The sequence below is a fragment of the Gobio gobio genome (genome assembly GCF_949357685.1).
Source record: "Gobio gobio genome assembly, chromosome: 20".
NCBI lineage: Eukaryota > Metazoa > Chordata > Actinopteri > Cypriniformes > Gobionidae > Gobio > Gobio gobio.
In genome coordinates, this window is record NC_137113.1 from 1895717 (window position 1) to 1910716 (window position 15000).

Below are 15000 nucleotides of genomic sequence, written 5' to 3' on the forward strand. Positions count from 1 at the left end.
TTTACAGTATTTACAGTATTTACAGTGTCTCTTTATTGTGCAGGGGTTTCAATCTGTTAGATGACAAATATGATCATCCTCATGCGAGGGACGCCCATTCTAACATTTAAAACACAGTTATATGTATAAAGACCCAATTTATGACATATTTAATATTATACATGTATTAGATACATTTGTTTCTATTGTTTACATTTTTTTTCCACTCAGTTACTGTACTATTATTTATTTAAATCAAATTTATATTTTTTATTTTTAAATACCTTTTTTTTATTTTTATCAAATTTATATATTTAAATTTATATGTTTGTAATACATTTTCTTATTTTTTAATCATATTTATTTATTTACTTAAATGTAAATTGTAAAATAAGATGTTCTTGCATTCAAATGTATTAATTTATATTACTCTATTTGAATACAATTTCTTATTTATTTTAATCAAATATATTTAAATTTACATTATTTTAATACATTTTCTTATTTATTTTAATCAAAGTTGTTTATTTAAATATATATTTTTAATTTTTATTTTAATAAAATGTATTTATTTTAATTTATATTTTATTCTAATACCATTTCACATTTATAATCAAATGTATTTATTTATGTACACTTATATTTTATTTAAAAAACAAATCTTATTTATTTAAATCTAATTTATATTATTTCAATATATTTTCTTATTTTAATCAAATTTTTATAAAAAAATATATTTTATGTTATACCCGTCTCTCACACACACACACACACACACACACACACACACACACACACACACACACACACACACACATGTGGAGTGTTAAAGGAGCCGTGATGATGAGGTCTGTGTGTGAGTTTGTCCTCCACTGTTTCAGATGGGTCATAATGAAGCGGGACTGCAGGCTGTTGATGATCTGGTCAGGAAGTACGGTCACTCCTGCGCCTGGTATCTGGGTCCGTTCTATAATATGGTCCGTCTCTTCCACCCAGACTACATCAAATCCCTCCTGATGGCCTCGGGTGAGAAATCACATCCACAAATCATCAACACTGACAGGAGCTGAAGTGACATTCATATTTCCTCTAAATCCACATCTCTGTGTTCTCTGTGTTCTATCTGTTCTCTGTGTGTGTTCTGTGTTCTCTGTGTTCTATCTGCGATCTCTGTGTTTTCTGTGATCTCTGTTCTATATGTTCTCTGTGTGTTTTCTGTGTTTTCTGTGATCTCTGTGTTTTCTGTGTTCTCTGTGTGTTCACTGTCATCACTGTGTGTTCTCTGTCTTCTCTGTGTGTTCACTGTCTTCCCTGTGTGTTCTGTCTTCACTGTGTTCTGTGTTCTCTGTGTTCTCTGTGTGTTCACTGTCTTCCCTGTGTGTTCTGTCTTCACTGTGATATCTGTGTTCTATCTGTTCTCTGTGTGTTTTCTGTGATCTCTGTTCTATATGTTCTCTGTGTGTTTTCTGTGTTTTCTGTGATCTCTGTGTTTTCTGTGTTTTCTGTGATCTCTGTGTTTTCTGTGTTTTCTGTGTTCTCTGTGTTTTCTGTGTTCTCTGTGTTTTCTGTGTTTTCTGTGATCTCTGTGTTCTCTGTGTTTTCTGTGTTCTCTGTGTTTTCCTTGATCTCTGTGTTCTCTGTCTTCTCTGTGTGTTCACTGTCTTCACTGTGTTCTGTGTTCTCTGTGTGTTCTCTGTGTTTTCTGTGATCTCTGTGTTTTCTGTGTTTTCTGTGATCTCTGTGTTCTCTGTGTTCTCTGTGTTTTCTGTGATCTCTGTGTTTTCTGTGTTCTCTGTGTTCTCTGTGTTCTCTGTGTTTTCTGTGTTCTCTGTGTTCTCTGTGTTTTCTGTGTTCTCTGTGTTTTCTGTGTTCTCTGTGTTCTCTGTGTTCTCTGTGTTTTCTGTGTTCTCTGTGTTTTCTGTGATCTCTGTGTTTTCTGTGTTTTCTGTGTTCTCTGTGTTTTCTGTGTTCTCTGTGTTCTCTGTGTTCTCTGTGTTTTCTGTGTTCTCTGTGTTTTCTGTGTTCTCTGTGTTTTCTGTGATCTCTGTGATCTCTGTGTTTTCTGTGTTCTCTGTGTTTTCTGTGTTCTCTGTGTGTTCACTGTCTTCACTGTGTGTTCTCTGTCTTCTGTCTTCTCTGTGTGTTCACTGTCTTCACTGTGTGTTCTCTGTCTTCTGTCTTCTCTGTGTGTTCACTGTCTTCACTGTGTGTTCTCTGTCTTCTCTGTGTGTTCTCTGTGTTCATTGTGTGTTCTCTGTCTTCACTGTGTACTGTTCTCTGTGTTCACTGTGTGTTCTGTGTGTTCTCTGTGTTCACTGTGTGTTCTCTGTGTTCACTGTGTTCTCTGTGTGTTCACTGTGTGTTCTCTGTGTTCACTGTGTGTTCTCTGTGTTCACTGTGTGTTCTCTGTGTTCACTGTGTTCACTGTGTGTTCTCTGTGTTCACTGTGTTCTCTGTGTTCTCTGTGTTTTCTGTCTTCACTGTGTGATCTCTGTGTTTTCTGTCTTCACTGTGTGTTTTCTGTCTTCACTGTGTTCACTGTGTGATCTCTGTCTTCACTGTGTACTGTGTGTTCTCTGTGTACTCTGTGTGTTCTCTGTCTTCACTGTGTAATGTGTGTACTCTGTGTGTTCTCTGTCTTCACTCTGTGTTCTCTGTGTTCACTGTGTTCTCTGTGTTCTGTGTACTCTGTGTTTTCTGTCTTCACTGTGTGTTCTCTGTCTTCACTGTGTACTGTGTGTTCTCTGTGTACTCTGTGTGTTCTCTGTCTTCACTGTGTGTTCTCTGTCTTCACTGTGTAATGTGTGTTCTCTGTGTTCTCTGTGTACTCTGTGTTTTCTGTGTTTTCTGTGATCTCTGTGTTCTCTGTGTTCTCTGTGATCTCTGTGTTTTCTGTGTTTTCTGTGTTTTCTGTGATCTCTGTGTTCTCTGTGTTTTCTGTGTTCTCTGTGTTTTCTGTGTTCTCTGTGTTTTCTGTGTTCTCTGTGTTTTCTGTGATCTCTGTGTTTTCTGTGTTTTCTGTGTTTTCTGTGTTCTCTGTGTTTTCTGTGTTCTCTGTGTTTTCTGTGTTCTCTGTGTTTTCTGTGATCTCTGTGATCTCTGTGTTTTCTGTGTTCTCTGTGTTTTCTGTGTTCTCTGTGTGTTCACTGTCTTCACTGTGTGTTCTCTGTCTTCTGTCTTCTCTGTGTGTTCACTGTCTTCACTGTGTGTTCTCTGTCTTCTCTGTGTGTTCTATGTCTTCACTGTGTTCTGTGTTCTCTGTGTTTTTTTTTTAAATTTATTTTTATTTATCCTTTATTTTACCAGGAAATAATCTCATTGAGATTCAAAATCTCTTTTTCAAGGGAGTCCTGGCCAAGACGGCAGAAAAATAAAATACATATACACACAAATAACCGAAAGAAATGAACACTGTGTTCACACAGAGAACACAGTGTTCTCTGTGTTCTCTGTGTGTTCTCTGTGTTCACTGTGTGTTCTCTGTCTTCACTGTGTACTGTGTTCACTGTGTGTTCTCTGTGTTCACTGTGTACTCTGTGTTCTCTGTGTGTTCACTGTGTTCTCTGTGTGTTCACTGTGTTCTCTGTGTGTTCACTGTGTGTTCTCTGTGTTCACTGTGTGTTCTCTGTGTTCACTGTGTGTTCTCTGTGTTCACTGTGTGTTCACTGTGTTCACTGTGTGTTCTCTGTGTTCACTGTGTTCTCTGTGTTCTCTGTGTTTTCTGTCTTCACTGTGTGATCTCTGTGTTTTCTGTCTTCACTGTGTTCACTGTGTGATCTCTGTCTTCACTGTGTACTGTGTGTTCTCTGTGTACTCTGTGTGTTCTCTGTCTTCACTGTGTGTTCTCTGTCTTCACTGTGTAATGTGTGTTCTCTGTGTACTCTGTGTGTTCTCTGTCTTCACTGTGTAATGTGTGTTCTCTGTGTACTCTGTGTGTTCTCTGTCTTCACTGTGTGTTCTCTGTGTTCACTGTGTTCTCTGTGTTCTGTGTACTCTGTGTTTTCTGTCTTCACTGTGTGTTCTCTGTCTTCACTGTGTACTGTGTGTTCTCTGTGTACTCTGTGTGTTCTCTGTCTTCACTGTGTGTTATCTGTCTTCACTGTGTAATGTGTGTTCTCTGTGTACTCTGTGTGTTCTCTGTCTTCACTGTGTGTTCTCTGTGTTCACTGTGTTCTCCGTGTTCTGTGTACTCTGCGTTTTCTGTCTTCACTGTGTTCTCTGTCTTCACTGTGTAATGTGTGTTCTGTGTGTTCTCTGTCTTCTCTGTGTACTCTGTGTGTTCTCTGTCTTCACTGTGTGTTCTCTGTCTTCACTGTGTAATGTGTGTACTCTGTGTGTTCTCTGTGTACTCTGTGTTCTCTGTGTACTCTGTTTGTTCTCTGTCTTCACTGTGTTCTCTGTCTTCACTGTGTGTTCTCTGTCTTCACTGTGTGTTCTGTGTGTTCTCTGTGTTCTCTGTCTTCACTGTGTCTTCACTGTGTGTTCTCTGTCTTCACTGTGTGTTCTCTGTCTTCTCTGTGTACTGTGTGTACTCTGTGTGTTCTCTGTGTACTCTGTGTTCTCTGTGTGTTCTCTGTGTACTCTGTTTGTTCTCTGTCTTCACTGTGTGTTCTCTGTCTTCACTGTGTGTTCTCTGTGTTCTCTGTGTACTCTCTGACTTCACTGTGTGTTCTCTGTCTTCACTGTGTGTTCTCTGTCTTCTCTGTGTACTGTGTGTACTCTGTGTGTTCTCTGTGTACTCTGTGTTCTCTGTGTGTTCTCTGTGTACTCTGTGTGTTCTCTGTCTTCACTGTGTGTTCTCTGTCTTCTCTGTGTACTGTGTGTACTCTGTGTGTTCTCTGTGTACTCTGTGTTCTCTGTGTGTTCTCTGTGTACTCTGTTTGTTCTCTGTCTTCACTGTGTGTTCTCTGTCTTCACTGTTTGTTCTCTGTGTACTCTCTGACTTCACTGTGTGTTCTCTGTCTTCACTGTGTGTTCTCTGTCTTCACTGTGTGTTCTCTGTCTTCACTGTCTTCACTGTGTGTTCTCTGTCTTCACTGTGTGTTCTCTGTCTTCACTGTGTGTTCTCTGTCTTCACTGTGTGTTCTCTGTCTTCACTGTGTGTTCTCTGTCTTCACTGAGTGTTCTCTGTGTTCTCTGTCTTCACTGTGTCTTCACTGTGTGTTCCCTGTCTTCACTGTGTGTTCTCTGTGTTCACTTTGTGTTCTCTGTGTACTGTGTGTTCTCTGTGTACTCTGTGTGTTCTCTGTCTTCACTGTGTGTTCTCTGTGTTCACTGTGTGTTCTCTGTGTGTTCTCTGTCTTCACTGTGTTCTCTGTCTTCACTGTGTGTTCTCTGTCTTCACTGTGTTCTCTGTCTTCACTGTGTGTTCTCTGTCTTCACTGTGTGTTCTCTGTGTTCACTTTGTACTCTGTCTTCACTGTGTCTTCACTGTGTGTTCCCTGTCTTCTCTGTGTTCTCTGTCTTCACTGTGTCTTCACTGTGTTCTCTGTCTTCACTCTGTCTTCACTGTGTGTTCCCTGTCTTCACTGTGTGTTCTCTGTGTTCACTTTGTGTTCTCTGTGTACTGTGTTCACTGTGTGTTCTCTGTGTTCTCTGTCTTCACTGTGTGTTCTCTGTGTTCTCTGTCTTCACTGTGTCTTCACTGTGTGTTCCCTGTCTTCACTGTGTGTTCTCTGTGTTCACTTTGTGTTCTCTGTGTACTGTGTTCTCTGTCTTCACTGTGTGTTCTCTGTGTGTTCTCTGTCTTCACTGTGTGTTCTCTGTGTTCACTGTGTCTTCACTGTGTGTTCTCTGTGTTCTCTGTCTTCACTGTGTCTTCACTGTGTTCTCTGTCTTCACTGTGTCTTCACTGTGTGTTCCCTGTCTTCACTGTGTGTTCTCTGTGTTCACTTTGTGTTCTCTGTGTACTGTGTTCACTGTGTGTTCTCTGTGTTCTCTGTCTTCACTGTGTGTTCTCTGTGTTCTCTGTCTTCACTGTGTCTTCACTGTGTGTTCCCTGTCTTCACTGTGTGTTCTCTGTGTTCACTTTGTGTTCTCTGTGTGTTCTCTGTGTTCACTGTGTGTTCACTGTGTGTTCTCTGTGTGTTCTCTGTCTTCACTGTGTGTTCTCTGTGTGTTCTCTGTGTTCACTGTGTGTTCTCTGTGTTCACTGTGTGTTCTCTGTCTTCACTGTGTGTTCTCTGTCTTCACTGTGTGTTCTCTGTGTGTTCTCTGTCTTCACTGTGTGTTCTCTGTGTGTTCTCTGTCTTCACTGTGTGTTCTCTGTGTTCACTGTGTGTTCTCTGTCTTCACTGTGTGTTCTGTGTGTTCTCTGTCTTCACTGTGTGTTCTCTGTGTTCTCTGTCTTCACTGTGTGTTCTCTGTGTTCACTGTGTGTTCTCTGTGTTCACGGTGTGTTCACTGTGTGTTCTCTGTGTTCACGGTGTTCACTGTGTGTTCTCTGTGTTCACGGTGTCTTCACTGTGTGTTCTCTGTGTTCTCTGTGTTCACTGTGTGTTCTCTGTGTTCACTGTGTGTTCTCTGTGTTCACGGTGTGTTCACTGTGTGTTCTCTGTGTTCACGGTGTTCACTGTGTGTTCTCTGTGTTCACGGTGTTCACTGTGTGTTCTCTGTGTTCACGGTGTGTTCACTGTGTGTTCTCTGTCTTCACTGTGTGTTCTCTGTGTTCTCTGTGTTCACTGTGTGTTCTCTGTGTTCACGGTGTTCACTGTGTGTTCTCTGTGTTCACGGTGTCTTCACTGTGTGTTCTCTGTGTTCTCTGTGTTCACTGTGTGTTCTCTGTGTTCACGGTGTGTTCACTGTGTGTTCTCTGTGTTCACGGTGTTCACTGTGTGTTCTCTGTGTTCACGGTGTTCACTGTGTGTTCTCTGTGTTCACGGTGTGTTCACTGTGTGTTCTCTGTCTTCACTGTGTGTTCTCTGTGTTCACGGTGTTCTCTGTGTGTTCTCTGTCTTCACTGTGTGTTCTCTGTGTTCACGGTCTTCACTGTGTGTTCTCTGTGTTCTCTGTGTTCACTGTGTGTTCTCTGTGTGTTCACGGTGTGTTCACTGTGTGTTCTCTGTCTTCACTGTGTGTTCTCTGTGTTCACTGTGTGTTCTCTGTCTTCACTGTGTGTTCTCTGTCTTCACTGTGTGTTCTCTGTGTGTTCTCTGTCTTCACTGTGTGTTCTCTGTGTGTTCTCTGTCTTCACTGTGTGTTCTCTGTGTTCACTGTGTGTTCTCTGTCTTCACTGTGTGTTCCCTGTGTTCACTGTGTGTTCTCTGTCTTCACTGTGTGTTCTCTGTGTTCTCTGTGTTCACTGTGTGTTCTCTGTGTTCACGGTGTGTTCACTGTGTGTTCTCTGTCTTCACTGTGTGTTCTCTGTGTTCACGGTGTTCACTGTGTGTTCTCTGTGTTCACGGTGTCTTCACTGTGTGTTCTCTGTGTTCACTGTGTGTTCTCTGTGTTCACTGTGTGTTCTCTGTGTTCACTGTGTGTTCTCTGTGTTCACGGTGTTCACTGTGTGTTCTCTGTGTTCACGGTGTTCACTGTGTGTTCTCTGTGTTCACGGTGTGTTCACTGTGTGTTCTCTGTCTTCACTGTGTGTTCTCTGTGTTCTCTGTGTTCACTGTGTGTTCTCTGTGTTCACGGTGTTCACTGTGTGTTCTCTGTGTTCACGGTGTGTTCACTGTGTGTTCTCTGTCTTCACTGTGTGTTCTCTGTGTTCTCTGTGTTCACTGTGTGTTCTCTGTGTTCACGGTGTTCACTGTGTGTTCTCTGTGTTCTCTGTGTTCACTGTGTGTTCTCTGTGTTCACGGTGTGTTCACTGTGTGTTCTCTGTCTTCACTGTGTGTTCTCTGTGTTCTCTGTGTTCACTGTGTGTTCTCTGTGTTCACGGTGTTCACTGTGTGTTCTCTGTGTTCTCTGTGTTCACTGTGTGTTCTCTGTGTTCACGGTGTGTTCACTGTGTGTTCTCTGTCTTCACTGTGTGTTCTCTGTGTTCTCTGTGTTCACTGTGTGTTCTCTGTGTTCTCTGTGTTCACTGTGTGTTCTCTGTGTTCACGGTGTTCACTGTGTGTTCTCTGTGTTCACGGTGTCTTCACTGTGTGTTCTCTGTGTTCTCTGTGTTCACTGTGTGTTCTCTGTGTTCACGGTGTGTTCACTGTGTGTTCTCTGTGTTCACGGTGTTCACTGTGTGTTCTCTGTGTTCACGGTGTGTTCACTGTGTGTTCTCTGTCTTCACTGTGTGTTCTCTGTGTTCACGGTGTTCTCTGTCTTCACTGTGTGTTCTCTGTGTTCACGGTGTTCTCTGTGTGTTCTCTGTGTTCACGGTGTTCTCTGTGTGTTCTCTGTCTTCACTGTGTGTTCTCTGTGTTCACGGTCTTCACTGTGTGTTCTCTGTGTGTTCTCTGTGTTCACTGTGTGTTCTCTGTGTTCACGGTGTGTTCACTGTGTTCACGGTCTTCACTGTGTGTTCTCTGTGTGTTCTCTGTGTTCACTGTGTGTTCTCTGTGTTCACTGTGTGTTCTCTGTGTTCACGGTGTGTTCACTGTGTGTTCTCTGTCTTCACTGTGTGTTCTCTGTGTGTTCTCTGTGTTCACTGTGTGTTCTCTGTGTTCACGGTGTGTTCACTGTCTTCATTGTGTGTTCTGTGTTCTCTGTGTTCTGTGTTCTCTGTCTTTTAGAGTCTAAAATGGAACCTGATAAGAGAATTCTTAGGTTTTAACAATAATAACTTTAAACTCTTTGTGTTTGTTCTGGCAGCTTCCATCACTTTCAAAGACAAGATCTTCTATGGCTTTATGAAACCCTGGTTGGGTAAGTGATGTCCACACACACTCACTCACTCACTCACACACACACACACACACACACACACACACACACACACACACACACACACACACACACACACACACACACACACACACGCTCACACTCACACATTCACATAGAAAACATCTGTAGTACACTGTAGTAATATTTCTCTGTGTTTGCAGTATTTTGATCAGATGAATGCGGTGTTGTTGAGCTCTTCTCGTGTGTGTGTGTGTGTGTGTGTATCAGGTAACTGTCTTCTGCTTCAGAACGGTCAGGAATGGTCACGCCACCGCCGACTCTTAACTCCGGCGTTCCACTTCGACATCCTCAAGAAATATGTTCACGTATTCAACCAGTCCACCAACATCATGCATGTACGTCAAACACCACAGACTGGCACACACACACTGGCACACACACACTGGCGTTTGAGAAGCACACACACACTGGCGTTTGAGAAGCACCACACACTGGCACACACTCACGTTTGAGAAGCATCACACACTGGCACACACACACACACGTTTGAGAAGCATCACACACTGGCACACACACACTGGCGTTTGAGAAGCACCACACACTGGCACACACTCACGTTTGAGAAGCACCACACACTGGCACACACACACGTTTGAGAAGCACCACACACTGGCACACACTCACTGGCACACACTCACTGGCACACACTCACTGGCACACACTCACTGGCACACACTCACTGGCGTTTGAGAAGCACCACACACTGGCACACACTCACGTTTGAGAAGCACCACACACTGGCACACACTCACGTTTGAGAAGCACCACACACTGGCACACACACACTGGCGTTTGAGAAGCACCACACACTGGCACACACTCACGTTTGAGAAGCATCACACACTGGCACACACACACTGGCGTTTGAGAAGCACCACACACTGGCACACACTCACGTTTGAGAAGCATCACACACTGGCACACACACACTGGCACACACACACTGGCGTCTGAGAAGCACCACACACTGGCACACACACACGTTTGAGAAACACCACACACTGGTACACACACACGTTTGAGAAACACCACACACTGGCACACACACACGTTTGAGAAGCACCACACACTGGCACACACACACGTTTGAGAAGCACCACACACTGGCACACACACACGTTTGAGAAGCATCACACACTGGCACACACACACACACACACGTTTGAGAAGCACCACAGACTGACACACACTCACGTTTGAGAAGCACCACACACTGGCACAAACACACACACACACGTTTGAGAAGCACCACAGACTGACACACACTCACGTTTGAGAAACACCACACACTGGCACACACACACGTTTGAGAAGCACCACACACTGGCACACACACACACACGTTTGAGAAGCACCACACACTGGCACACACTTACGTTTGAGAAACACCACACACTGGCACACACACACGTTTGAGAAGCACCACACACTGGCACACACACACACGTTTGAGAAGCACCACAGACTGACACACACTCACGTTTGAGAAGCACCACACACTGGCACACACTCACGTTTGAGAAGCACCACACACTGGCACACACTCACGTTTGAGAAGCACCACACACTGGCACACACTCACGTTTGAGAAGCACCACACACTGGCACACACTCACGTTTGAGAAGCATCACACACTGGCACACACACACGTTTGAGAAGCACCACACACTGGCACACACACACGTTTGAGAAGCACCACACACTGGCACACACTCACGTTTGAGAAGCACCACACACTGGCACACACACACGTTTGAGAAGCACCACACACTGGCACACACTCACGTTTGAGAAGCATCACACACTGGCACACACACACTCACATTTGAGAAGCACCACAGACTGACACACACTCACGTTTGAGAAACACCACAGACTGACACACACACACGTTTGAGAAACACCACACAAGGGCACACACACACGTTTGAGAAGCACCACACACTGGCACACACACACACACACGTTTGAGAAGCACCACAGACTGACACACACACACACACGTTTGAGAAGCACCACACACTGGCGTTTGAGAAGCACCACACACACGTTTGAGAAGCACCACACACTGGCACACACACACACACGTTTGAGAAGCACCACACACTGGCACACACACACACACACGTTTGAGAAGCACCACACACTGGCACACACACGTTTGAGAAGCACCACACACTGGCACACACACACACACACGTTTGAGAAGCACCACACACTGGCACACACACACACGTTTGAGAAGCACCACACACTGGCACACACACACACACACGTTTGAGAAGCACCACACACTGGCACACACACACACGTTTGAGAAGCACCACAGACTGACACACACACACACACACACGTTTGAGAAGCACCACACACTGGCACACACACACACACTGGCGTTTGAGAAGCACCACACACTGGCACACACACACACACTGGCGTTTGAGAAGCACCACACACTGGCACACACACACACACACACACACGTTTGAGAAGCACCACACACTGGCACACACACACACGTTTGAGAAGCATCACACACTGGCACACACACACACGTTTGAGAAGCACCACACACTGGCACACACACACACACACACACACACGTTTGAGAAGCACCACACACTGGCACACACACACACACACACACACACACACTGACACACACACACACACACACACACACACACACACACACACACACACGTTTGAGAAGCACCACACACTGGCACACACACACACGTTTGAGAAGCACCACACACTGGCACACACACACACGTTTGAGAAGCACCACACACTGGCACACACACACACACACACACACACACGTTTGAGAAGCACCACACACTGGCACACACACACACACACACACACTGACACACACACACACACACACACACACACACACACACACACACACGTTTGAGAAGCACCACACACTGGCACACACACACACACACACACACACACACACACACACACACTGACACACACTGGCACACACACACGTTTGAGAAGCACCACACACTGGCACACACACACACGTTTGAGAAGCACCACACACTGGCACACACACACACACACACACACACACGTTTAAGAAGCACCACACACTGGCACACACACACACACACACACACACACACTCGCGTTTGAGAAGCACCACACACTGTGGGGTTCAGTTCCTGCTGGTGTTCACACACACACACACACACACACACGTCTCACACGTTTGCTTCAGACCACAGACACACACTTATCTCGTCTGATCATCTGCAGCTTCAGCATTAGATCCTCATCTGGTGTAAAGACGAGCTTACACTTTATTCTAAGATGCCCTTGGTACAGTGTGATTATATATTTTAGTAATTATAATTAACATGCACTTACTGTAAGATTAGGGTTATGATTATGGGTTATACTTATTTTGCGGCGTCATTGCTATAGTGCAATTAAGTACTGAGTAATATTAATGTACTTAAGAAAGAATACATTCAAATAAAGTGTAACCAAAGCGAGAGAATCTCACGAAAACACAAGCAGGAAATCATAATGAAGCCTGTTTCAGGAACATTAAGATTGTGTTATTATAGTAGCATTCATTAATATAATATTATAGTTTTTATTCAGATCCTATTAATAATATAAGTTATTTTTATTGTGTTTTTGTTATTTTTTATTAGTTTTTACAAAAAAGAGATATGTCTATCTATATTTGTAATAATATATATATTTACTATAGTTATTTTAGTACTTTAAATGGAAATAAAATATGTTGAATGAAATAAGTTTTTAATAATTTATTTAAGCTTTATTTTTTTTTTAATGGTTTTATTTTTGATTAACAATAATAATCCTGATTGTGAACTTATTTAATTATTTTCATGAGTTATATATTTTATATCATTTATTTTAATAATTTAATTTATTTATGTAAATTCATATTTTATTTTAAGAAATGTTCTTATTTATTTTACTCAAATGTATATTATTTTATTTAATATTTCTTATTTCTTTTAATCAAATTAATTTATTTGCATTTATATTTTATTTTAATATATTTTCTTATTTATTTTAATCAAATTAGCTTATTTAAATTTATATTTTATTGTAGAACAATTTATTATTTATTTTAATCACATTTATTTAAATTTACATAATTTTCTTATTTATACTTATTCTTATTTTATTTTAAGAAATGTTCTTATTAATCAAATGTATTTATTTACATTTATATTATTTTATTGTAATACATTTTCTTATTTTAATCAAATTAGTTTATTTAAATTTATTTTATTTTATCGTAGAACAATTAATTATTTATTTTAAACAAATTTATTTGAATTTACATAATTTTAATACATTTTCTTATTTATACTTATTCTTATTATTTTATTTTAAGAAATGCTCTTATTAATCAAATTTGTTTATTTAAATGTAATATTTTAATTTTAATTTATATATTTTTTTAATATTCTTATTTATTTTAATCAAATTAATTTATTTGCATTTATATTATTTTATTTTAATATATTTTCTTATTTATTTTAATCAAATTAATTTATTTGCATTTATATTTTATTTTAATATATTTTCTTATTTATTTTAATCCAATTAGTTTATTTAAATGTGTATTATTTTATTGTAGAATTTATTATTTATTTTAATCACATTTATTTAAATTTACATAACTTTCTTTTTTATACTTAATCTTATTATTTTATTTTAAGAAATGTTCTTATTAATAACATTTATTTATTTATATTATTTTATTGTTACACATTTATTTTAATCAAATGTATTTATTTATTTATTTATGTAAATTCCTATTATTTTATTTTAATATATTTTCTTATTTATTTTAATCAAATTAGTTTATTTAAATGTATATTATTTTATCGTAGAACAATTTATTTATTTTAAACAAATGTATTTAAATGTACATAATTTTAAAACATTTTCTTATTTATACTTAATCTTATTATTTTATTTTAAGAAATGCTCTTATTAATCAAAGTTATTTATTTATTTTTGTAAATTCATATTATATTTAATTCATTTTTTTTCAATCAAATGTATATTATTTGATCAATTATTAATTGATATAACTTTATTAACAACATTTTCATTACAAATTCCCATGAATGTATTTGAATGTTCCTAAAACAGGCTTTAAGAGAAACATCAAGTCTTATTTCTGCAGAGTTAAAGTGATCCGTCATGTTTTCGAGAGAAGAGTTTTCTTCCTGTTTTAAGTGTGAACTCGAGTCATCACAAAATGATCTGTGTTTCACAAGGGAAGATTGCACTGATATGTGTGTGAGGTTTGCTGACGGTTGGTTCCTCCTGTGGTTGTGTGTGTGTGTGTGTGTGTGTGTTATTGTAGAGTAAATGGCGCCGCCTGCTGGCCGAAGGACACAACAGCCTGGACATGTTCGAGCACATGAGCTCCATGACTCTGGACAGTCTGCTCAAGTGCACCTTCAGCTGCGACAGTCACTGTCAGGGGTCAGTGTGTACACACACACACACACACACACACACTCACACACACACACACACACACACACACACTCACTCACTCACACACACACACACACACACACACACACACATGTCTGGTGCGCTATCCTTCTGGGGACTCACCATAGGCGTAATGGTTTTTATACTGTACAAACCGTATTTTCTATCCCCTTACACTGACCCTAAACCTACCCATCACACACACACACACACACACACACACACACACACACACACACACTGCCCCTAAACCTACCCATCACACACACACACACACACACACACACACACACACACACACACACACACACACACACACACACACACACACACACTGCCCCTGCCCCTAAACCTAACCCTCACAGGAGACATTCTGCATTTTTACATTTTCATAAAAACTCATTCTGAATGATTTATAAGCTTTTGTGCCCGTGGGGACCTCAATTTAGGACACGAGTCCCCATGAGTTTGTCTACAGTCAGGCTGAAGTCCCCACCAGGCTAGAAAAACATGTACACACACACACACACACTCACACACACACACACACACACTCACACTCACTCTCTCACACACATACTCAAACATTCACTCACGTAAACACACACACACACACACTCAAACATACACTCACATAAACACACTCACAGACACACACA

General features: G+C 40.8%; 1 protein-coding gene across 2 annotated transcripts in view; it reads left to right on the forward strand.

The window, feature by feature from the left end:
- The window catches only part of cyp4f3 (cytochrome P450, family 4, subfamily F, polypeptide 3), a 30190-nt gene that overhangs the window by 5313 nt on the left and 9877 nt on the right, over positions 1-15000 (forward strand). For both annotated transcript variants that reach the window (XM_079801492.1, XM_079801493.1), the window contains 4 exons: positions 861-1005; positions 8725-8778; positions 9028-9155; positions 14205-14326. In XM_079801492.1, coding sequence (XP_079657618.1) covers positions 861-1005; positions 8725-8778; positions 9028-9155; positions 14205-14326 — 449 coding nt within the window. The remainder of the gene's footprint in view (positions 1-860; positions 1006-8724; positions 8779-9027; positions 9156-14204; positions 14327-15000) is intronic.